General features: G+C 43.8%; 1 protein-coding gene across 4 annotated transcripts in view; it reads right to left on the bottom strand.

Moving 5' to 3' along the window:
• The window catches only part of ctns (cystinosin, lysosomal cystine transporter), a 69,086-nt gene that overhangs the window by 24,868 nt on the left and 19,134 nt on the right, over positions 1–25,084 (bottom strand). For all 4 annotated transcript variants that reach the window (XR_013495524.1, XR_013495525.1, XR_013495526.1 and 1 more), the window contains exons 3-5: positions 23,922–24,000; positions 23,057–23,141; positions 20,457–20,566 (exon numbers count right to left, since the gene is read on the bottom strand). Coding sequence is in view for 1 of the 4 variants with exons in the window: in XM_078198055.1 (XP_078054181.1) it covers positions 20,457–20,566; positions 23,057–23,141; positions 23,922–24,000 (274 nt within the window). In the remaining 3 variants the exon portion in view is untranslated. The remainder of the gene's footprint in view (positions 1–20,456; positions 20,567–23,056; positions 23,142–23,921; positions 24,001–25,084) is intronic.

Raw genomic sequence — 25,084 nt, 5'->3', positions numbered from 1 at the left:
AAAGTCCAACAGGTTTATTTGGTAGCAAAAGCCACACAAGCTTTCGAGGCTCTGAGCCCCTTCTTCAGGTGAGTGGGAATTCTGTTCACAAACAGAACTTATAAGACACAGACTCAATTTACATGAATAATGGTTGGAATGCGAATACTTACAACTAATCCAGTCTTTAAGAAACAAAACAATGGGAGTGGAGAGAGCATCAAGACAGGCTAAAAAGATGTGTATTGTCTCCAGACAAGACAGCCAGTGAAACTCTGCAGGTCCACGCAACTGTGGGAGTTACAAATAGTGTGACATAAATTCTGATTCTAGGATCGCATGATCCATACTGTCATAGAAGACAGAGGGTGGTAGTGGAAGGGTCTTTTTCCGGCTGGAGGCCTGTGACTAGTGGTGCACCGCAGGGCTCTGTATTGGGACCTCTGCTGTTTGTGATTTATATAAATGATCTGGAAGAAGGAGTAACTGGGGTGATCAGTAAGTTTGCGGACGACACAAAACTGGCTGGACTTGCAGATAGTGAGGAACATTGTCAGAGGCTACAGAAGGATATAGATAGGCTGGAAATTTGGGCAAAGAAATGGCAGATGGAGTTCAATCCTGATAAATGCGAAGTGATGCATTTTGATGGGAATAATGTAGGGAGGAGCTACACGATAAATGGAAGAACCATAAAGGGTGTAGAGACGCAGAGGGACCTGGGTGTGCAAGTCCACAGATCTTTGAAGGTGACGTCACAGGTGGAGAAGGTGGTGAAGAAGGCATATGGCATGCTTGCCTTTATAGGACGGGGCATAGAGTATAAAGGTTGGGGTCTGATGTTGCAGATGTATAGAACGTTGGTTCGGCCGCATTTGGAATACTGCGTCCAGTTCTGGTCGCCACACTACCAGAAGGACGTGGAGGCTTTGGAGAGAGTACAGAGGAGGTTTACCAGGATGTTGCCTGGTATGGAGGGGCTTGGTTATGAGGAGAGATTGGGGAAACTGGGGTTGTTCTCCTTGGAAAGACGGAGGATGAGGGGAGACTTAATAGAGGTGTATAAAATTATGAAAGGCATAGATAGGGTGAACGGTGGGAAGCTTTTCCCCGGGTCGGTGGTGACGTTCACGAGGGGTCATAGGTTCAAGGTGAAGGGGGGGAGGTTTAACACAGATATCAGAAGGACATATTTTACACAGAGGGTCGTGGGGGCCTGGAATGTGTTGCCGGGCAAGGTGGTGGAGGCGGACACACTGGGAACGTTTAAGACTTATCTAGGCAGCTATATGAACGGAGTGGGAATGGAGGGATACAAAAGAGTGGTCTAGTTTGGACCAGGGAGCGGCGCGGGCTAATTGTTCTTTGTTTCTCGTTTCAAGGCTTCATTCTATGATCATCTTGCTGGTGCCAGTACAGAGCGAGACTGCGGATAGTTGGGAACCTGTCTCGGGGGCAGGGAATTCAGATGGTGTTCGTAAAGCAGAAGTGGAAATGAATAGGGTTGGGAAGCATTTTCTGATCAGGGCCAGTGTGATCTCCTGGACTCGTTTCGATCGCCACAGGGGGTCGGAGAGGAATTTCCCAGATTTTTTTTTTCCCATATTGGCCCTGGGGTTTTCACTCTGGGTTTTCGCCTCTCCCTGGAGATCACATTGTCTGGAATGGGGGGGGTGGGGGTGAGTTAATAGGTTGTGATGAACAAAGCATCGTAGCTGTGAGGGACAGCTCGGTAGATAGGATATTAGGATGTAGATAGGCTGGAAAATTGGGCGGGGATCCTGGATTCAGGATTCAATCCTGGACCGGGGAGCGGCGCGGGCTTGGAGGGCCGAAGGGCCTGTTCCTGTGCTGTATTGTTCTTTGTTCTTTGTTCTGACTTAAAGATATTCTGCATCATCCACCTTTTGAGGCAGAAAATTTTGAAGACTCTCAACCCCAAATTCTCCTCACCTCGCTCTTAAAATGGATGACCCCTAATTTTTAAAGTGGCCCCCAGGTCTAGATTCTCCCACAAGAGGACATCCTCTCCACATCCACCCTGTCAACACCCCTCAGGATTTGTTTCAATCAAGTCACCTCTTACTCTTCTAAGCTCCGGTGGATACAGCCTAGCCTGTTCAGCCTTTCCTCATAAGACAACTCACCCATTCCAGGAATTAATCGAGTAAACAACTGAACTATGTCCATCACATTTACATCCTTCCATAAGGTGACCAATACTGTATACACTCTCCAGATGTGGTCTCACCAATGTCCTGCATAACTGTAGCATAATCTTCATACTCCTGTATTCAATTCCCCTCACAATAAACAATAGGTCCAAAGATGTGCGGGGTTAGGTGGATTGGCCATGCTTAAATTGCCTCAGTGTCAGGGGTACTAGCTAGGGTAAATGCATGGGGTTATGGGGATAGGGCCTGGGTGGGATTGTAGTCAGTAAAGACCTGATGAGCCAAATGGCCTCCTTCTGCACTGTATGTCTCTATGATTAGCCTTGCTAATTACTTGCTGTACCCGTATGCCAACATTTGCGATTCATGCACTAGGAAACCCAGATCCCTCCAGATCTGAGCTCTGCAATCTCCCACCATTTAAATAATATGCTTCGGTTTTATCTGTCCTGCCAAAATGGCCAACATCACATTATAATCCATTTGCCACTCACCTATCTGTATCCTTTTGCAGCTTCCTTATGTACGCTTCACAATTTACTTTCCTCCCTATCTTGGAGTCATCAGCAAATTTAGCAACCATTCCTCCGTCCCTTCATCTAAATCATTTATATAAGCTGCAAAGAATTGAGGCCCCAGCACTGATCCTTGTTAATACAGCAATTCAAATTAAAAGAGTTTGGGCTACAAATCAAATCCCAAGTAGTACCCTGTCCTAAGATCTACATCTTGTAGCTCTGGAAGATTGCCCCAAGATCCATCCCAAAGCAGCAATTCTTGTGAATCAGATACACCCATTTAATCTGCCTTGCTCAAGATATATCTACAGTTGCTAATAAGCTCCACATCATCACCAAGAACGACAGAAATGAATACTGTTTGTTACCCATTGCCTTTCCATACTCACTTCCCTCCCCACAAAACCCCACCTTACTCAAAGAACTAGGGCTATCCAGAGTGATAATCCATCAAGTACGAGTATCACCCCCCTCCCCCCCCCCAATCCTTAATATATTTGTAAGAGTGTCTTTTAATACATTTTGAGGCCTTCCCAAACAGCTTCTGTTGTTAATCACTTTCTACCCAGGTGCTATACCCATGACTAACACCACAAATATCCTCGAGTAAATTTCTGGGCAAGATCAAGGAACGTAGACCAAACCTACAATGGTGGGAATCAGCGTTGGAGGCTTCACAGAGGGATTAGGGCAACATACCGCTATCAAAAGTTTGAAATTCTCAGCTAGGTTCCACGCATATGACCGTTGCCAAGACTTCTGCAGGATTCTGATGCTCAACAGTGGTGAATGTCTGATATTTCACTAATTCAATCCGAACAAGCCAAAATGTTTAAAGCCACCGTTAACAATAAATTTTCTCCCACAAAGAACATCCTTCATGACGTTGATGGTTAAAATCCAAGCCCAAAGGTTTGGACTTGAATTATTCCACCTTCGGAGTTATATCCATGCTCAATGACTAGTTCCTGATCTGACAACACCTTGAATTTAAAATGGTCTTCCTTGTGGAAGGATGGACAAGAAGGGCTGAATGGCCTCTTTTATGCTGTAACTTTTCTATGGTTGTGTTCAAATTCCTCCATCGTCTCATTGTTCCTCAGAACTTCTTGAGAATCACAACTGCTAGTAGTATGTGCCTGTCCATTCCTGGTGTCTAGCATTTTGTTGAGCTCCAACAATGATGTCATGCATTAAGCTATGTAATTGTGTTCCAAATCCCGGACTCTCTCACGCTCTCCACTGAAATTGCTCCCAAAATCTACCTAGAACTAATTTTTTTATCCTGTCCTGTTATCTCCCGCTGCTCAGTGTCATATTTGGAGAGATAATATCCTGTGAAGTACTTTGGGATGTTTCACTGTGGCATGGTCAAGACATATATATTCATCAGCTAGACTATTTTAGAAAGTCATTTTTTCTGTGCATTTCCAAATGGTGTGGAGATGCCAGCGTTGGACTGGGGTGGGCACAGTAAGAAGTCTCTCAACACCAGGTTAAAGTCCAACAGGTTTATTTGGTAGCATGAGCTTTCGGAGCAATTGCCCATTTCCAAATGGGCAATTGCTGAGCTGGCAAATTGTCTCCAGCTGGTCATCTGATGCCTTGCAGCAGTTTCAAAGTAATAATAGTCAGGTGGACATGAGTCTGCTCCAGCCACCTTCAAACAAACAAAGGTAAACCTACGCAGATCTTACACTCCCATAATGGTGCTATTGCCGAAGTATTAGCAGTCCGAGCACAACGATAAGAGACCTTCAGTTTACCAACCAGAAACCAGTGTCTCCCTGAACAAAGAAATCCTGACTCTAATTAATGCAAAACTCCAAAGATGCAAAACTCCAAAGATGCAAAACTCCAAAGATGCAAAACTCCAAAGATGCAAAACTCCGACTGACTGGATCAAATCCAGGCCAGTCCCAGTGAGTCCCCAAGCAGGTCAAATGACCCTTAATGCCCTTTACAAGGTTATGACATCTCACATTGTGTCCAACAGAGGAGGTACGTCACATGACAGCCCCCAAGCTAACACACTCTACGTGCCTTATCCTGTTGTGGGAATCTTGCTCTGGAAGAAGGAACTGAAGGCACTGTTGCTAAGTTTGCAGATGCTACAAAGATATGTAGAGGGACAGGTAGTATTGAGGAAGCAGGGAGGCTGCAGAGGGGCTTGGACAGGTTAGGAGAGTGGGCAAAGAAGTGGCAGATGGATTACAATGTGGAAAAGTGTGAGGTTATGCACTTTGGAAGGAGGAATGGAGGCAGAGACTATTTTCTAAAATGGGGAAATGTTTCGGAAATCAGAAACACAAAGGGACTTAGGAGTCATTGTTCAAGATTCTCTTTAGGTTAACGTGCAGGTTTAATTGGTAATTAGGAAGGCAAATGCAATGCTAGCATTCATATTGAGGGGGCTAGAATACAAGAGGAGGGATGTACTTCTGATGCTGTATAAGGCTCTGGTCAGACCCCATTTGGAGTATTGTGAGCAGTTTTGGGCCCCATACCCAAGGATGGATGTGCTGGCTTTGGAAAGGGTCCAGAGGAGGTTCACAAGAATGATCCCTGGAATGAACAGCTTGTTGTATGAGAAACAGTTGAGGACTCTGGGTCTGTACTCATTGGAGTTTAGAAGGATGAGGGGGGGATCTTATTGAAACTTACAAGATATTGCAAGGCCTGGACAGAGTGGACATGGAGAGGATGTTTCCATTATTAGGAAAAACTAGAACCAGAGGGCACATCAGGCTAAAGGGATGATTCTTTAAAACAGAGATGAGGAGGAATTTCTTCAGCCAGAGGGTGGTGAATCTGTGGAACGTTTTGCCGCAGAAGGCTGTGGAGGCCAGGTCATTGAATGTCTTTAAGACAAAGATAGATAGGTTCTTGATTGATAAGGGGATCAGGGGTTATGGGGAAAAGGCAGGAGAATGAGGATGAGAAAAATATTAGCCATGATTGAATGGTAGAGTTGACTCGATGGGCCGAATGGTCTAATTCTGCACCTATGTCTTATGGTGACACGCCAAGTTTCCTTCGGCAGCACCTTCCAAACCTACAAGAACAAAGACAGGAGTTGCATGGGAATACCACCAGCTGAAAGTTCCCCTCCAAGCCCCACTCGATCCTGATTTGGAACTATGCTGCTGCTGCTTCACTGTGGCTGGATCAAAATCCTGGAACTCCCTCTCTAATAGCAGCGGTTCAAAAAGGCAGCTCACACCAGCCAGTGATATCTACATCCTATGAGTGGATAAATAAAACCAAGTTCCCAGCATTAACACTGACCATTTTACAGGCCCCTCACTTGCTGCAGAGCAGCGACTGACCACTACTACATCACAGCTTTCTCCTCTCTTCCCCAGTTGCTCCATTTTCTCACATCAGCAGCTCTGATGAAGGGTCATCTAATTAGAGACGTTGGCTCCATTCTCTCCCCACAGATGCTGTCAGACCTGCTGAGACATTCCAGTATTTTCTGTTTTTGTCTCAGATTCCAGCATCCGCAGTATTTTGCTTTTATACTGTTTTCCCATGTGTTCCACATTTCCACTTGTGTTCAAAGTACTTTCAGTTTAATATTTCAATTTCCTTTGATCATCCTGACATTCTTACTGCTGCTCCTTATTACCCACTCTCTGTCCTTCTACCTCTTATTTAGACGACCCACCTCTCATCTTGCACCTTACGAGTCCAATGTCAGCAATACATCAATGAAGTGCGGGCATTCTCCAACACTTTTAACCATCGCCTCAGACAATAGTCACAAAACAAATCTCATCAGATCTCCAAGTCGGACTACAAATTATTTTTAAAATTCTTTCATGGAGGAGGGCATCACTGGCAAGGCAAGCATTTCATGCCCATCCCCAATTATCCTTCCACCCTGTGGCATGTCACATCATTTCAGAGGGCAGTTAAGAGTCAACCAACGGATTATTAATTGAGTTTAAATTCCACCAGAAGCTATGTTGGGGTTTGAACCAATGTCCTCAGAGCATTAGCCTGAGCCACTGGATTAATAGTCAAGTGACATTACCACTAAACCACTATCCCCACTTTTACGGACTAGAGATCACCTCAGACCACACCCATTCCACGCAGGTCTGAATTTGAATAGATATTATTCTACCGTCAACTGGGGTTCTGCTCCTTTGTAAGCTGCGATTAGAAAAACCAATCCAATAATCAGGGGAATTCATAAAACGAAGTTCCCCTCGCTCATAGCGCCCTCAGTAAAAAAAATGGAAATTGGGCAAATGCTGACTGTCAGGTAGAGAAATGGACATTTATAGTTACATTTTATGATAGAATAAGACAGCAAAGGCAGCTATGTGGCCCTGTGCCAGCTCTTTGAAAAAGTTAATTATAGTTTTACTTCTCTAGCTTTGTTCCACTGCTCTGAAAATGGTTCCTCTTCAAGTACATAAAATTAAACTTCAGTTGAAAACATAAACTACTGTGCTTTATGAATATGTCTTTCTCACCCATCATTCAAATAGAAGCAAGTTGGGCACTGCATGTTAGCATGTTGAGCACCTGGTGCTCAGGACCAGGAAGACAGAGTGGCTGTAGACCATTCTCAATGGTAACTAGGGATGGGCAATAAATGCTGGCCAACCAACAATGTCTATGTCCCATGAATTAATTAAAAAAGGATTTTGAGGTGGGAGGGTGAACAGCCAGAGCTCGAAGTCCATATCAGCACTAGCAGCATGGGTAGAAAGGAGGATATGGTACAGAACTTAGGGAGTTAGTAAGGAAATTAGAAAGCAGACCTCAAAAACATTCCACACATGAGTTAATGTAGAAAAAGGAGGAAGCCAATGAACGCATGGCTGGAAAATGGTGCAGGAGGAATTCCTGTGACTGGTCTTGGGGGAAGTGGGGCTGTATAGGTCTATAGACATATAGGGTTGCAATGTAACAGAGCTGGGACCAATGTCCTCATGGAATTGGTTGACTACTGCTGTTTGGTAGCAGTACTGACTAGAGAGAATACTGAAGTACTGGAGAGGCAGGATGTCCTAGAGTGGTCAAGGACAGAATGTATTTTGTTTAGATCCTAGAATCCCAATAGTGCAGGAGACCATTCGGCACATTGAGACTGCCTCGACCCACTTTTTTATGTTAGCCAAGCCCTTTCCCCTTAACCCCACATTTATCCTGCTAATTCTCCCTCAGTGTGCCCGAACCGGTGCCAGAATGTGGCGATTAGGGGATTTTCACAGTAACTTCATTGCAATGTTAATGTAAACCTACTTGTGACATTAATAAATAAAAACTTTAAACTTTAATCTCCCAACCTACACATCCTGGGATGTCAATTTATCATGGACAATCCACCTAACCTGCACATCTTTGGACTGTGGGAAGAAACCAGAACATCGGGAGAAAACCCACGCAATCACAGGGAAAACGTGCAAACTCCACATGACAGACAGTCACCCAAGGCCTGAACTAAACCCAGATCCCTGGCGCTGAGGCGGCAGTACTAACCACTTTGTTAAAAATTAAGGAACAACAGATGTACTACTGCACTACTAGGTGCATGCTAGTGCACAGACTAGTCGGAAAGACGTAGAGGAACAAATTTGCCAAGAAATTACAAACATGGAGCAGGAATAGGCTATTCAGCCCCTTGAGCCTGCTTCACCATTTAATATCATGGCTGAACTGATAGTAACCTCAAATCTGCATCCCTCCCACCCCAATAACTTATCACCCTCTTGCTTACCAAGAATCTATCCACCTTTGCCTTAAAAATATTCAAAGGCTACCGGCGGCACGGTAGCACAGTGGTTAGCACTGCTGCTTCACAGCTCCAGGGACCTGGGTTCGATTCCCGGCTTGGGTCACTGTCTGTGTGGAGTTTGCACATTCTCCTCGTGTCTGCGTGGGTTTCCTCTGGGTGCTCCAGTTTCCTCCCACAGTCCAAAGATGTGCGGGTTAGGCCGATTGGCCATGCTAAAATTGTCCCTTAGTGTTCTGGGATGCGTAGACTAGAGGGATTAGTGGGTAAAATATGTAGGGATATGGGGGTAGGGCCTGGGTGGATTTGTGGTCGGTGCAGACTCGATGGGCCTCTTTCTGTACTGTAGGGTTTCTATGATTTCTTCCCGAAAAGGCAGTGAAAGCAGAGTTCAAACATTCACCACCCTCAAGGAAAACAAAAATCACCATCTTTTTTTATTCATTTGTGGGACATGGATGTTGCTGGCTGGCTGGCATTTATTGCCCTAGTTGCCAGAGGGCAGTTGAGAGTCAGCGACATTGCTGGGGACCTGGAGTCACATGGGGCATGTGTTTTAAACGGGTGACCCCCTTTTTTAAATAGTGACCCCCTCGTTCTAGATTCTCCCACAAAAGGAAACATCATCTTCACATCCACCCTGTCAACACCCTTCAGGATCTTGTATGGTTCAACCAAGTCACCTCTTACTCTTCTAAACGCTAGTGGATGTAAACCTAGCCTGCCCAACCTTTACCCATAAGACAACCCACCCATCAGTCTGGTACACCTTCTCTGAACTGCTTCCAACACATTTAGATCCTACCTTAAATAATGTGTCCAACCGAGTCAGAGCAATACAACACAGAAACAGGCCCTTCGGCCCAACCGGTCCATGCCCACCATGGTGCCCTTCCAGCTAGTCCCGATTGGCACTATACTCCTGATTTGGTCTCACTGTATCCTGTACAACAGAAGCATAACCTCCCTACTTTTGTATTCAATTCCCCTTGCAATAAATTATAATGTTCTATTAGCTTCCTAATTACTTACTATACCTGCATGGATCTTTTCTGACCCAGAAAGACACCTAGATGAGCAAGCTCTCACAATTTAGATAATGTGCTTCTCTTTTATATTTCCTACCAAAATGGACAATCACATTTTCCCCATAGTATTTGCCAGGTCTTTGCCCACTTAATTTAGCTAGCTATATCCAGTTGTAGCCCAATATGTCCTCTTTACAACTTACTTTCCTACCTTTGTGTCATCAGCAAATTTGGAAATCATCCTATCCATCCCTTCCTCCAATTCATTGACATAAATTGGAAACTGTTGAGGTCCCAGCACTGATCCCTGTGGCACACCACTTGTCATATCCTACCATCCAGTAAAAAGCCCATTTATGCATACTCTCTGCTTCCTGTGAGCCAGCCAATCTTCTATCCACGCCAATATGTTACCACCATACCATGAGCTTTTATTTTCTGTAATTACCTTTGCTGCGGCACTTCAAATATCTTCTGTAAATTAAGTACAGTGCATCCATCCCCTTTATCCACAGCATGTTACTTCCTCAAAGAACTCCAATTAGTTTGTTAAACATGATTTCCCTTTCACAAAACCATGTTCATAGAATCATAGAAACCCTACAGTGCAGGAGGCGGCCATTCGGCCCATCGAATCTGCACCGACCACAATCCCACCCAGGCCCTACCCCACATATTTTACCTGCTAATCCCTCTAACCTACGCACCTCAGGACTCTAAGGGGCAATTTTTAACCTGGCCAATCAACCTAACCCGCACATCTTTGGACTGTGGGAGGAAACTGGAGCACCCGGAGGAAACCCACGCAGACACGAGGAGAATGTGCAAACTCCACACAGACAGTGACCCGAGCCGGGAATCGAACGTGGGACCCTGGAGCTGTGAAGCAGCAGTGCTAACCACTGTGCAACGGTGCCGTATTGATTCTGCCTGATTACGTTGAGCTTATCCAAGTGCCCTGCTGAAACTTATTTAGTAATAGCTTTGAAGATTTTCCCTACTACAGCTGCTAGGCCAACTGGCCTACAGTTTCTCACTTTGTCTCCCCCCTTTAAATAATGAAGTTACATTTGCTACTTTTCAATTTAATGGAACCTTCCTTGAATCTAGGGAGTTTAGTAAAATTGAAACCCAAGCATCAACTATCTCATGAAAGTCCATCAGGACCTGGGCTCTTATCAGCTCGCAGCTCCTCCTACTCTTCCATTTCCTGGTTTATAGCTGCTTCTGGGATGTTACTGATATCCTCTATAGTGAAGACTGATACAAAATACCTGTTCAATTCATCCGCCCTCACCTTGATTTCAATGATCAATTCTCCAGACTCACTTTCTATAGGACTGATGCTCACTTTGTTACCTCTTTTCTTTTAAAAAATATTTATAGAAACTCTTACTGATTTTGTATTTCTGGCTGGTTCTCTCTCATACTCTAACTTTTCTCTATTTATTAATCATCCTTTGTTCTTCTGACCCTCCACCTGTCTTTGTACAATTAAATGCTTTCTCTTTAAATTTGATATTATCTCTAACCTTTCTAGCTACAGATGGTACGTCTGTTCCTCTAATTTTTCTTACTCATTGGAATGTATCTATCCTGTGCATTCCGAAATATCTCCTTAAATGTTTGTCACTGCATTTCTATTGACCTATCGCTAAACCTAATTTGTCAATTACTTCAGACAGCTCTGATTTCATACCCTCATAATTGCCCTTATTTAAGTTTGAAAATATAGTCTTGGACCCACTCTTCTCTCCCTCAAACTGAATGCAAAATTCAATCATATTATGGTTGCTGCTATTCTGGGACACCTTCACTCGGATCATTAATTACTCCCATCTTGATGCACAATACCAGGTCTAGTATAGCCTGCTCTCTTGTTGGTACTAATAAACTATCCCAAAAACACTGAGTGAACTCCTCACCTACACTACCTTTGCCATCTGACTTTTCCAGTCCATACGTGGATTAAAACCTCCCATGACTGTCACTTTCTAACAACTTCCAATTATTTCTTCCTTTGTGCTCCACACTACCATGCGGTAGTTATTAGGAGGCCTATACACCACTCCTGGAACCGACTTCTTGCCTTTATCATTTCTGCCCAAACTGTTTCCATATCCTGAACTTGGGTCTTCCCTTTTCACTGTGCTAATACCATCATTAACAAACTGAGCCATCCTGCACCTTTTCCTCACTTCCTGTCCTCCCTAAACATGCAGTACCCTTCAATATTCAGATCCCAGTCCATGTCCTCCTGCAGCCATATCTCTGTAATGGCTCTCAAATATATTCATTTATTTCTATTCGGAGAAATTATGAAGAGTGCAAAAACTATTGTGTACTGATAACGAGGGACTTTAATGATCCTAAAAAGGACTGGGATAATAATGGTGTCAATAGCAGAAAGTGCACTCAAACGTTTTCTTGATCAGTTATGTTTCCAGTCCAACAAGAAATGTTGCATCGCTGGATCTGATTCTGGGGAATGAGATGGGTCAAGTGACAACATCTAGCAGTGATCATGGTATTATAACGTGTAGGTTAGCCATGGAAAAGGACAAGGAACAATCCAGAGTTTTCTGTAGTTAACTGGAGGACAGGTTAAGGGTGGTAATCTGGTTAAATTGGAATCAAGATTAGCAGTCAAAAATGTTAACAACTGGCTACCTTTGAAGGAGACAATTTAGTCAAGGCATCATTCCCAAGAGGGACAAAGGTAGGAGGGCAATCAAAGCCAAACCCAGAGGCCCCTGGATGAGAGATGTAGTAAACTGAAGCAGATAAAGGGGGGGTGGGAGTATGACAGAAGTAGTGTGAATACATTTTGATAGGGAGAATGAAGTGAGCCAATATAAAATGGGATGGTTGAATAAAGAGATGCCTGGAATATATGTACACAAATTGTTAAAGGTGGCAGGGTTGGCTGAAAAACTGGTTAAAAGTCACAAGGGATGGACTTCATAAATAGAGGCGCAGAGAACAAAAACAAGGAAGTTATGAGGAACCTTTAGAAAACAATGAATCAGCCTGAACTGGAGCAGTGTGTCCAATTCTGGGCATTACACTTTAGGGTGGATGTGAAGGCTTTGGAGAGCGCGTTCAGAAAAGAATCACAAATGATTGCAGCACAGAAAGAGGTGATTTGACCCATCGTGCCTGCACCAGCTATTTTTTTATAAATGGTTCAACAGGACTTATGTTAAAATGTACCGAGATCTTTGAAAGTAATACAAGAAAGAAGGAGGAGGGAGTGTGCCCTGTGCTTGCATCGGTATTCATAAACTCAGTTGTTCTCTCCTTATTGCTCACAGTCACTGTGTAAAAGTACAAAGGCTACAAAAAAACCCCAATATAAATGGTTAGGGATCAGATTAAAAACTCTGAAAGGTAGCCTGCACCCCAATTTCTTTTGATTTTGGCATTAGGACTGGTGTTTCACTCCAGGTATGATTCGATTGACCCACTAGGTAGCTTTTATTAAAACAAACTTTATTTCAGAAGAGTTAGAATATAACAAAAATAATTAGCATAACTTTTACCAATTGAAATATTTAAACACGACAAGATATAATCCTTAACAGTTATCTATCTCTTAGAACAATAGAAAAGTTACAGAACAGGTTGTCGCCATTTGGCCAATCTTGTCCATGCCAGCCTGAGGACAACCAGGTATCCTTTCTAATCCCACCTTCCTACACCCAGCCCATAGCCCTGTAGCTTACGGCATTCAAGGTGCAGATCCAGGTACTTCTTAAAAATGTTTAGGGTCTCTACCTCCACCAACAACTTGGACAGTGAATTCCAGACACCCACCACCTGTTAGGTAAAAAGTTCTTCCTCGTGTCCCCTCTACACCCACTGCCACTTATCTTGAATCTATATCCCTTAGTTCTGTCCACTCTCTCTCTTGCCCTCATAATTTTGTACAGCTCTATCAAGTCACCCCTCAGCCTTCTTTGTTCCAATGAAAATAACCCCCAACCTATCCAATCACTCCTCATAACTACATTATAGTTCCAATTTAAGCAATATCTCCACAGACACAAATCTTTCTTCAGAATCAAGTAGCACAAAAAAGGATATGCTCACATGGATACTAGATTTCCAGCTTTTAACACCTCTGGACAGAGAAAGACACCTGTCTTCTGATTCCCATACAGCAATCTCTAAAGAAGGATATATCCTCAAACAGCAGAACTTCAGAGAAAGAGACCTAATGCCTGGCAGATCCCAGTCTCCAATCGCCAGGGAAAGAAAAAGCTACTTCCCTCCAAAGATCCCAAGCTGCAACTGAGCTTGTTTCTCTCCGAGTCTAGCTCTGCCCAGTCACAAGGCGTTTCTTGCCAATCAACCTAATCAAGCCCCACTCTGAAAATCCCCAGGGGAAAACACAAATTGCAGATCTGCATTAGCCCAGATTAAACAAACATTCCAGCAATTAAAAACAATTCTCTTTCATCAATATGTAGGCTGCTGGTTATAGACAAGGTGGCACCTATAAACAGAACTGACTGCTAAAAAAAAAATCCTACAAAGAAACATGACAAATACATTTCTTAAAGGCACAGTTTTGTCACAAAACAGTTGTAAATATTCAGCTTTTTACTTGCAGCGTGGAAGCTGGTGGAGGTCTAATCACACACTATAAATCTGGAGATTCTTTCTTACAAATAGTTTTAATTGTTTGGGTTTAATATCAGTTGTTTGGGTTTAATATCAGTTGTTTGGATTTAGTATCAGTTGTTTGGGTTTAATCGCAGTTGTTTGGGTTTAATCTCAGTTGTTTGGATTTAATATCAGTTGTTTGGATTTAGTATCAGTTGTTTGGATTTAATATCAGTTGTTTGGATTTAGTATCAGTTGTTTGGGTTTAATCTCAGTTGTTTGGATTTAATATCAGTTGTTTGGATTTAGTATCAGTTGTTTGGATTTAATATCAGTTGTTTGGATTTAGTATCAGTTGTTTGGGTTTAATATCAGTTGTTTGGATTTAGTATCAGTTGTTTGGGTTTAATATCAGTTGTTTAGGTTTAATCTCAGTTGTTTTGGGTTTAATCTCAGTTGTTTGGGTTTAATATCAGTTGTTCTGGGTTTAATCTCAGTTGTTCTGGGTTTAATATCAGTTGTTTGGGTTTAATCTCAGTTGTTTAGGTTTAATCTCAGTTGTTTGGGTTTAATATCAGTTGTTAATATCAGGGATTTGTTCCCAGGAGCAGGCTGAGGGTAAGAGAGTGGGTTTTCTGACTTTAATTAATTATTTATTTTTTTGTTTCCTTACACTCTTATTAACTTTTCACTGTCTTACTTGACATAAAGTGTCCAGTATGAGTGTGAAACCAGTGTGTTGTTCCCAGTGTAGGATGTGGGAGGTCCTGGAGGCATCTGGCCTCCCGGACATCCACATCTGTGAGGGGTGTGTCGAGCTGCGGTTCCTGAGGGACCGTGTTAGGGAGCTGGAACTGCAGCTCGAGGATCTTAGGCTGATGAGGGAGAATGAGGAGGTGATAGACAAGAGCTATCATCAGGTGGTCACACCAGGGCAACGGGAGGAGGCCAAGTGGGTGATGGCCAGGAAGGGTAAGGCTAGGGTGGTTGAGAGCACCCCAGTGGATTTGCCCCTGCACAACAAGTACTCCTGCTTGAGTACTGCTGGGGGGGACAGCCCGCCTGGGGGAAGCAGCAGTGGCCGTGTCTCCGCAGTGGAGTCCAGCCCTGTAACTCAGAGGGCTAAGGAAAAGAGGAGGAAGGCGGTATTAATCGGGGACTCGATGGTGAAGGGGACAGACAGGCGTTTCTGCGGAGGTAGGCGGGATTCTCGCATGGTGGTCTGCCTCCCTGGGGCCGGGATCCAGGATGTCGCTAGTCGCGTCCCGGAAATCCTGAGGTGGGAGGGAGAGGAGCCTGAGGTAGCGGTACATATTGGTACCGCTGATGTGGGTAGGAAGGGAGAAGGGGTCATGAAAAGGGAGTACAGGGAATTAGGGAGACAGCTGAGAAAGAGGAAAGCAAAGGTAGTAATCTCAGGATTACTGCCTGTGCCACGGGAAGGTGAGGGCAGGAATGGAGTGAGGTGGAAGATGAATGTGTGGCTGAGGGACTGGTGCAGGGGGCAGGGATTCAGGTTCCTGGATCATTGGGACCTCTTTAGGGGCAGGGGTGATCTGTATACAAAAAACGGGTGGAACTTGAATCACACGGGGACCAATATCCTGGCCGGTAGGTTGGCTAAAGTTACTGGGGAGAATTTAAACTAGATAGGTTGGGGGGAGGGGAGCTAGAAGAGTTGACTAGGATCAAGGAACTAATTGATGGGGTGGAGGATGCAGGGGTAAGGGGAATTACAAAATTAATGGTAGAGGAGAGGGTGCAAGTGAATGAAGGCGGTAATTTAGATAAGGGAGTAGAGGGAGAGGGTGTTCGCGACTCATCAAAGCGGGTCCAGATAAAAGCTGGAATAAGGACACTTTGCCTGAATGCACGAAGCATTCGGAACAAGGTATATGAGTTGATGGTGCAAATCAGCACGAGTGGGTACGATCTAGTGGCCATTACAGAAACGTGGCTGAAAGGTGACCAGGACTGGGAGATGAATATCCAGGGGTATCAGGCGTTTAGGAAGAATAGACAGGAAGGAAAAGGTGGTGGGGTCGCGCTATTAATAAGAGATAATATCAGGGTAGTACTGAGGGATGACATAGGCTCTGAGGAACAAAACGTGGAATCATTATGGGTAGAGATGAGGAATAGTAGAGGGAGAAAGACACTAGTAGGTGTGGTATATAGGCCCCCAAATAATAATGTTGAGGTGGGGAGGGCTATAAACAAGCAGATAAGGGATGCGTGTAAAAACGGAACGGCAATAATCATGGGGGACTTCAACATGCACATTGACTGGCAGACTCAAGTCGGTAAGGGTGGAATGGAGGAAGAGTTCTTAGAATGCTGTCGGGATAGTTTCCTTGAACAGCATGTTACGGAACCGACGAGGGAACGAGCTATTTTGGATCTGGTATTGTGTAACGAGGTAGGTAGAATTAAGGATCTTATTGTGAAGGACCCTCTTGGGTCTAGTGACCACAATATGGTCGAATTTCTGATTCAGATGGAAGAGGAGAAAGTTTGGTCCCAAACCAGTGTCCTCTGTTTGAACAGAGGGAAATATGATAGGATGAGGGATGAATTGGCTAAGGTAGACTGGGAGAGCAGGCTGGCAGGTAGGATAGCTGAGGAACAGTGGAGGATTTTTAAGGAGATCCTTTTCAGTTCTCAGCAAAAATATATTCCAGCAAAAAACAAGGATTGTAAGAAAAGGGAGAACCAGCCGTGGATAACGAAGGAAATAAAGGAGAGTATTAAAATAAAAACAGCTGCGTACAGAGTGGCCAAAAATAGTGGAGAAACAAGTGATTGGGAAAAATTTAAGAAACAACAAAGAGAGACTAAGAAAGCGATAAAGAAAGGAAGGATAGACTATGAAGCTAGGCTAGCAATTAATATAAAAAATGATAGTAAAAGTTTTTATAAATATATAAAAAGGAATAGAGTGGCTAGAGTGAATGTTGGACCCTTGGAGGACGAGAGGGGGGAGTTAATAGTGGGAAATGAGGATATGGCTGAGTCTTTAAATAAGTTTTTTGTGTCGGTCTTCACGGTGGAGGACACAAATAGTTTGCCAAATATTAACGATAGAGGGTTGGCAGCAGGAGAAATACTTAATACAATTAATGTAACCAGAGAGGCAGTGCTGGGTAGACTAATGGGACTGAAGGTGGACAAGTCCCCGGGTCCGGATGGAATGCATCCCAGGGTATTGAAAGAAATGTCAGAGGTAATAGTGGATGCGTTAGTGATTATTTATCAAAACTCGTTGCATTCTGGGGTAGTGCCGGTTGATTGGAAAACGGCTAATGTTACGCCGCTGTTTAAAAAAGGAAGGAGACAAAAGGCGGGTAACTATAGGCCGGTCAGCTTAACGTCTGTAGTAGGGAAAATGCTGGAATCCATTATTAAAGAGGAGATAGCAGGGCATCTGGATAGAAATGGTTCGATCAATCAGACGCAGCATGGATTCATGAGGGGAAAGTCGTGCTTGACGAACATGTTGGATTTTTATGAAGATGTGACTAGGGCGGTTGATGGAGGAGAACCGGTGGATGCGGTGTTTTTGGATTTCCAAAAGGCGTTTGATAAGGTGCCCCATAAAAGGCTACTGAAGAAGATTAGGGCACACGGAGTTGGGGGTAGTGTGTTAAAGTGGATTGGGGACTGGCTATCCGACAGGAAGCAAAGAGTCGGAATAAATGGGTGTTTTTCCGGTTGGAGGAAGGTAACTAGTGGCGTGCCGCAGGGATCGGTACTCGGGCCGCAACTATTTACCATTTATATAGATGATCTGGAGGAGGGGACGGAGTGTAGGGTAACGAAGTTTGCAGACGACACAAAGATAAGTGGAAAAGTGAATCGTGTGGAGGACGGAGAAGATCTGCAGAGAGATTTGGACAGGCTGAGTGAGTGGGCGAGGATATGGCAAATGGAGTATAACGTTGAGAAATGCGAGGTTATACACTTTGGAGGAAATAATAACAAATGGGATTACTATCTCAATGGAAACAAATTAAAACATGCTACCGTGCAAAGGGACCTGGGGGTCCTTGTGCATGAGACGCAAAAGCCCAGTCTGCAGGTACAACAGGTGATCAAGAAGGCAAATGGGATGTTGGCCTATATTGCGAAGGGGATAGAATATAAAAGCAGGGATGTCTTGATGCACCTGTACAGGGCATTGGTGAGGCCGCAGCTGGAATACTGTGTGCAGTATTGGTCCCCTTATATGAGGAAGGATATATTGGCATTGGAGGGAGTGCAGAGAAGGTTCACCAGGTTGATACCGGAGATGAGGGGTTTGGATTATGAGGAGAGGCTGAGGAGATTGGGTTTGTACTCGTTGGAGTTTAGAAGGATGAGGGGGGATCTTATGGAGACTTATAAGATAATGCGGGGGCTGGATAGGGTGGAGGCGGAGAGATTCTTTCCACTTAGTAAGGAAGTTAAAACTAGAGGACACAGCCTCAAAATAAAGGGGGGTCGGTTTAAGACAGAGTTGAGGAGGAACTTCTTCTCCCAGAGGGTGGTGAATCTCTGGAATTCTCTGCCCACTGAGGTGGTGGAGGCTACCTCGCTGAATATGTTTAAAGCGCGGATGGATGGATTCCTGATCGGTAAGGGAATTAAGGGTTATGGGGATCAGGCGGGTAAGTGGTACTGATCCACGTCAGATCAGCCATGATCTTATTGAATGGCGGGGCAGGCTCGAAGGGCTAGATGGCCTACTCCTGCTCCTATTTCTTATGTTCTTATGTTCTTATGTTCTTATGTTCTTAATATTCTACAACAACGATAGAAAAAACTCTATAGAGATGAAATGAAATGAGAGTTCTTTAAAGGGCAGCTGAGAATTACTAACAGCGAGTTTCAGTTAAGATAACCCAAATTTAGCTGCTAAGAATACCTTGAAAATGGAAAAACAACAAGTACCAATATATGGTGAGATAAATTCATTTTTAATATAGAAATTATTTTCTATAATAATCTTAATGTCAAAATGAGCCAGCTTAGCTTTCAAAAAAAAGGAAGCTGCTTGATCCAATAAAACTAAGAACACCAGAAACGAGAAGGAGAAAAGAAAAATTGTTTATCCGCATTTTAATATATCTGGCACTCTGGGCTAAAACTGTTTTTTTCATTTTTAAAAACATCTTCCCTTTTCCCTTCCACCCACCCCAAACCAACACTATTTTAACAAACACACTGGAAGGTCAGCCCAGAGGTGTGGAATAGTTTGTGGATGAACATTATTCCAACAATAGGACACACAATGAATAAAAACAAACCACTGAATGTCATTAGGTCACAAGACTCATATGAAGCTCATGCCCACAACCTAACCATTCTGGGAAGATTTTCTGTCGTATTCTTTTCTTAAACATATTTTATTAATTTTATGATGGGCAAAGAGTACAACCTGATTGCAGTTGGTGTACAGATTGCGTGCTGTGAAACAGCTAAGTGCAGTGACACATCTTTGGCACAGGATAAATTGATCATTGTATCCAGTTCCCTTCAACGCTGTTTATTCCATCATCTGACATTACATGGGTTATCTGGAGGTAGGTTTGCCCACTGCGGCAATATTCTTACTTTAAACTGTGGATATGAGGTCGATAAGAATGTTTCCAGACATGAGGAACTTCAGTTACGTGGATCAGTTGGAGAAGCTGGGACTGTTCTCCTTTGAGGAGAGATAGATGAGAGATTTGATAAAGATATACAAAATCATGAGGGATCTAGGGGGGAAACTAACTGTTCACCTTGGCGGAAGGGTGGATAACCAGAGGACAATGATTTAAGGTGAATGGCAAAGAAATGACAAAAAGTCCATTTTAAATGTAGTGGTTAGATTCTGAAATGAACTGCCTTGAGTGTGTGGTGGAGACAGTTCAATCATGAATCATAGAATCCCTACAGTGCAGGAAGAGGCTATTCGGCCCATCGAGCATGCACCAGCAACAATCTCATCCAGGCCCCATAACTCTATGTATTTATTTTGCTAACCCCCCTGACACTAAGGGGCAATTTAGCACAGCCAATCAACCTAACCTGCACATCTTTGGACTGCGGGAGGAAACTGGAGCACACGGAGGAAACCCACGTAGACACGAGGGGAAAGTGCAAACTCCACACAGTCACCAAGGCTGGAATTAAACTCAGGTCCCTGGCGCTGTGAGGCAGCAATGCTAACCACTGTGCCACCGTGCCACCTCAAATGTATTGCCTTGAGTGTGTGGTGGAGGCAGATTCAATCATGGCTTTCAAAAAGGAGAACTATGGGAAAAGGGAAGTAGCACAAGCTGAGTTCCACTTACAGAAAGCTACAAGGACTGGATGGGCCAAATGTTCAGCTTCCATGCTTTATTCTTTGACTCTATGCTACATACCAACCCACCTGGTCACATTGCTGCTGCTGTTGTTTTGAAGATACACAGTGGCCTGGCCAACTTCAACTCCTTTAACTTGGAAAATTGTTGAATTCATAGACTGAGAAGGCAGTGTAATCTGTCAGAAGAAAATATATGGAATTAATATTTCTAATACACAAAAGGATAAACATGAAGGGATCAATTGGAAGGGTGATGGGCTCCAGGTACAGTTGATTGGAAAGTAATAAAGCACAGTAACTGTACTATTAGATCTATCACACCCTTTGGATACTACATGAGATCTTCACAAAGCAATGTATCAAACTTTTGTCACACGGACACCTGAAGTCAAGTAACAAACAACTTGACAAGGTGTATTAGCCCTCAGCCAGATGGTCAGGAATACTGTTCACCTAGTAGTTTACTCAGGATAAGTGTGGAGAAGAAGAAACTTTACACTGTGACAAAGAACAAAAGAACAAAGAACAGTACAGCACAGGAAACAGACCCTTCAGCCCTCCAAGCCTGTGCCGCTCCTTGGTCCAACTAGACCAATCGTTTACCATAGAACCATAGAAAATTACAGCTCAGAAACAGGCCTTTTGGCCCTTCTTGTCTGTGCCGAACCATTTTATGCCTAGTCCCACTGACCTGCACTTGGACCATATCCCTCCACACCCCTCTCATCCATGAACCCGTCCAAGTTTTTCTTAAATGTTAAAAGTGCATTTACCACTTTATCCAGCAGCTCATTCCACACTCCCACCACTCTCTGCGTGAAGAAGCCCCCCCTAATATTCCCTTTAAACTTTTCTCCTTTCACCCTTAACCCATGCCCTCTGGTTTTTTTCTCCCCTAGCCTCAGCTGAAAAAGCCTGCTTGCATTCACTCTATCTATACCCATCAAAATCTTATACACCTCTATCAAATCTCCCCTCAATCTTCTACGCTCCAGGGAATAAAGTCCCAACCTATTCAATCTCTCTCTGTAACTCAGCTTCTCAAGTCCCGGCAACATCCTTGTGAACCTTCTCTGCACTCTTTCAATCTTATTTACATCCTTCCTGTAACTAGGTGACCAAAACTGTACACAATACTCCAAATTCGGCCTCACCAGTGCCTTATATAACCTTACCATAACACTCCAACTTTTATACTTGATACTCTGATTTATAAAGGCCAATGTACCAAAGGCACTCTTTACGACCCTATCCACCTGTGACGTCACTTTTAGGGAATTCTGTACCTGTATTCCCAGATCCCTCTGTTCAACTGCACTCTTCAGAGTCCTACCATTTACCCTGTACGTTCTACTTTGGTTTGTCCTTCCAAAGTGCAATATCCCTCCAATCCCAGGCTGCTCATGTGACTATCCAGGTAAGTCTTAAACGATGTCAGCGTGTCTGCCTCCACCACCCTACTTGGCAGCGCATTCCAGGCCATTAGTGTACCTTTAAGATTTTTAAAAATCATGGTCTCTGCAGTTGCAAGCAGGCCTTAGTGCTGCCGGGCCAACTGCTAGAAGACCTTTTATTACAACTTCAATGGCTCAAACTGGGTTTTGTTTATTTTTACTTTGGGATCTTTTATGACCTTGCATTGTGAGGGGGAAGATTGATTGACAAGTCAAAGTCAGGTGGTTTCTCCCCAGGGTGAAATAAAAATCTAAGGATTCATTTTCAGTTTTTGTTTAGAAGGGAGTGGACATCAGACTGAAGGCAGTGTGTTTCTCGGTTTCTGCCTGGCATTGGAAACTTTGCTGGTTAGCTGAAAGCAAAGCTTCTTGCCTTCCTGGAGTAGAAAATCTGCTGCTGGTGGTTGGCTTGCCTGCCTAGAGTCTCCCTCTCCCTGGTGTTCTGGGAAGCTGCTCTGGGTGCATCCAGAGGGCTGCTAGAAGTTACAAGGCTTTCAATTCTCTAACCAAAAGACTCAGTTCCAGTATCACATGAGCATTAGTCTTTGCTGTGTTAAACCTGTAGAAAGGGTTTGTGTCTATGGGAAGTTTTGTTTGATTGAAACATTTGAGATATATTTGTTCAGGGTTATACATTATCGTGGTTGTTTTGTTTTTGTTTGTAATTGATAAAGGTTGTTGCTAATTTTGTTTCTATACATGTTAATTGTATTCTTAAATAAACTGTGTTTGGTAAATGCTCCCTAGTGGGTCATTTGAATAATACCTGAAGTAAAACATCTCGTGCTTATCCTAGCCAAATTCAAAATGCAAAAAACACTTATCCATAGAATCCCTACAGTGCAGGAGGAGGCCATTCAGCCCATCGAGACTGCACCGACCACAATCCCACCCAGGCCCTATTCCTGTAACCCCACATATTCACCCTGCTAATCCACTAATACTAAAATCAATTTAGCATGGCCAATTAACCTAACCTGCACATCTTTGGAAAGTGAGAGGAAACCGGAGCACCCGGCGGAAACCCACACAGACACGGGGAGAATGTGCAAACTCAGTGACCCGAGGCTGGAAATCGTACTCGGGCCCCTGGCGCTGTGAGACAGCAGTGCTAACCACTGTGCCACCTAGATTTTATGTCTCTTTTGAAAATCCCTTGGGGAAGGAACAGAATAAATTTAAGCAATGTCTGAAAATTACATCATTACTTACATATTCAGGCAGTTCAACAATTGAGGTCTGTTTGGATGAGAACGTCACGTTGAATGTGACAACTAGAGACTCCTGCAGGGGCGCACTGAGGAAAAAACAGATCAGAAAGTTTCTACGCATTCACAACTGTACAAATCATTGTTAGCTGTATCTTTAAAACAACAATGTGGAGATGCCAGCGTTGGATTGGGGTAAGCACAGTAAGTCTCACAACACCAGGTTAAAGTCCAACAGGTTTATTTGGTAGCACAAGCTTTCGGAACACTGCTCCTCACCTGATGAAGGAGCAATGTTCCGAAAACTCATGATGCCAAATAAACTTGTTGAACTTTAACCTGGTGTTATGAGACTTCTTTAAAACATCAGCAGCAGCAATATGGCCAGGTGATGGCTAACAGAGTCAAAGGATAACTGAAGCATAGAAAGTGATCATTCAGCCTGTACAAAAATTCCCTGCGAGAATTAACTGACAGTATAAACTATTTTAGGAACCACACTAAATCAGGATATCAAAATACATAATTCAGTCAATTGTGCTGTGACCTTTGGAGGATAAGCAGCAGGCAATTAGCTCACAGAAAGGTGCCACGAACAGCAATGTGATAAATTGCCAGGTAATTTCTATTTGATACTGATTGAGGGCTTCATGTTAAATACCCACCATTGGCTAGATACAGTTAAAATATAGATTAGCTATGATCTAACTGAATACTGGGACAGGCTCAAGGGACAGAACGGCCTGCTCCTGAGCCTATGCTCTTCCTACCTCCCTAGACGTAAGAAGCCCTACAATACAATATAACCCGAACACCACAATCACAAATGCACTGCGCTTGCTGGGCCAATCAGGTTTAACAGAACCCACCTTGGAGCAATGCTGATTGTCCGAACACCACCAACCTGAAGGTCAACATGTTCTGGTGCCTTTAGTGTCACAGCAATTTCTGAAAACAGGTAGAAAGAAGGGGTTAAATTTCTCCTCAGTGCAGTAAGCAGAAAATTAGAAATATACTCGTGTAAATGTTAAAGGAATATAGAGCGAAATGGGAGCAAACATGTACTGCCAGCACCTGTACAGCGAGTCCTCCTAATGGGTCGCTGTATTGCGCAGATCGAGACGACCTCAAGGTTCAGATATTGGTTCAAACAGATTTAGCTCACCAGTGGGTTTTTACTCCTCTGACCAGGAGCTCAGTGGCCATGGTTCTGTCACCTTCTTGAACTCTCGTTGACACAAGCCTCGAAAAGTCCCACGCACTCATCTGAAATCCCACAGTCCCTCATGGTGCAGACTCCACACCCTAACCACAACCCCACCTCTCCATGGCACACTGCAAGCATCACCAGCCACAACCTAACAACTGACGGGTGAAGAAGTTCCTGCTTCCACAGAAAATATGGACAATGCTCAATTGCTCGAGGACAGGCCAGAGAAGATGTGGCCACTTGTAGAGCAAGTGGAACATGAATAATCAAATGGTGATTATGGCCATCCAAGTCAGACCATTATCCATTTACTGAACTCCTATTCAGATACCTCCATCCCTGGTCCACAAATGTTCACAATAAATTAGCTGAAGCCGTTGAACGGATTGTTAACTTCAACAAGTTATAACTGCTTCCCCAGCTGTGTTTATGTAGATTAGTAATCTAGGCTCTATGATCACTGTTTGAGGGAGAGGGGCCAACCAGTGGTTTCTAGAAATGAGCATCAAATGAGAAGCATATCAGAGGACCTGTGTGGGTGGTTAAGGAAGATGAGGCATGGTCAGAATCTTCAGTACCACCAGGAGGTGGAATAACAATCAGGTGAAAAACAAATTAAACAAAATGTAGTGGAGGTGGTTGGGAAGGTGATGTGTTGCAGCATATGGGAGCTGGTGGAAACAGCACGCACATTTGCAGCATGTATCAGAAGCTAAAGGAACTTCAGATTACAGTTGGTGAGTTGGAGTCTGAGCTTCAGACCCTGCAATTCATCAACAAGGCAGCAAGTTACCTGGACCCTTCGTTCCAGGGCATATTCAT

Source organism: Mustelus asterias, chromosome 26, assembly GCF_964213995.1.
Source record: "Mustelus asterias chromosome 26, sMusAst1.hap1.1, whole genome shotgun sequence".
Taxonomy (NCBI): domain Eukaryota; kingdom Metazoa; phylum Chordata; class Chondrichthyes; order Carcharhiniformes; family Triakidae; genus Mustelus; species Mustelus asterias.
Note: the sequence above shows the minus strand (reverse complement) of the source record. Positions and strands in the feature narration are given on the sequence as shown.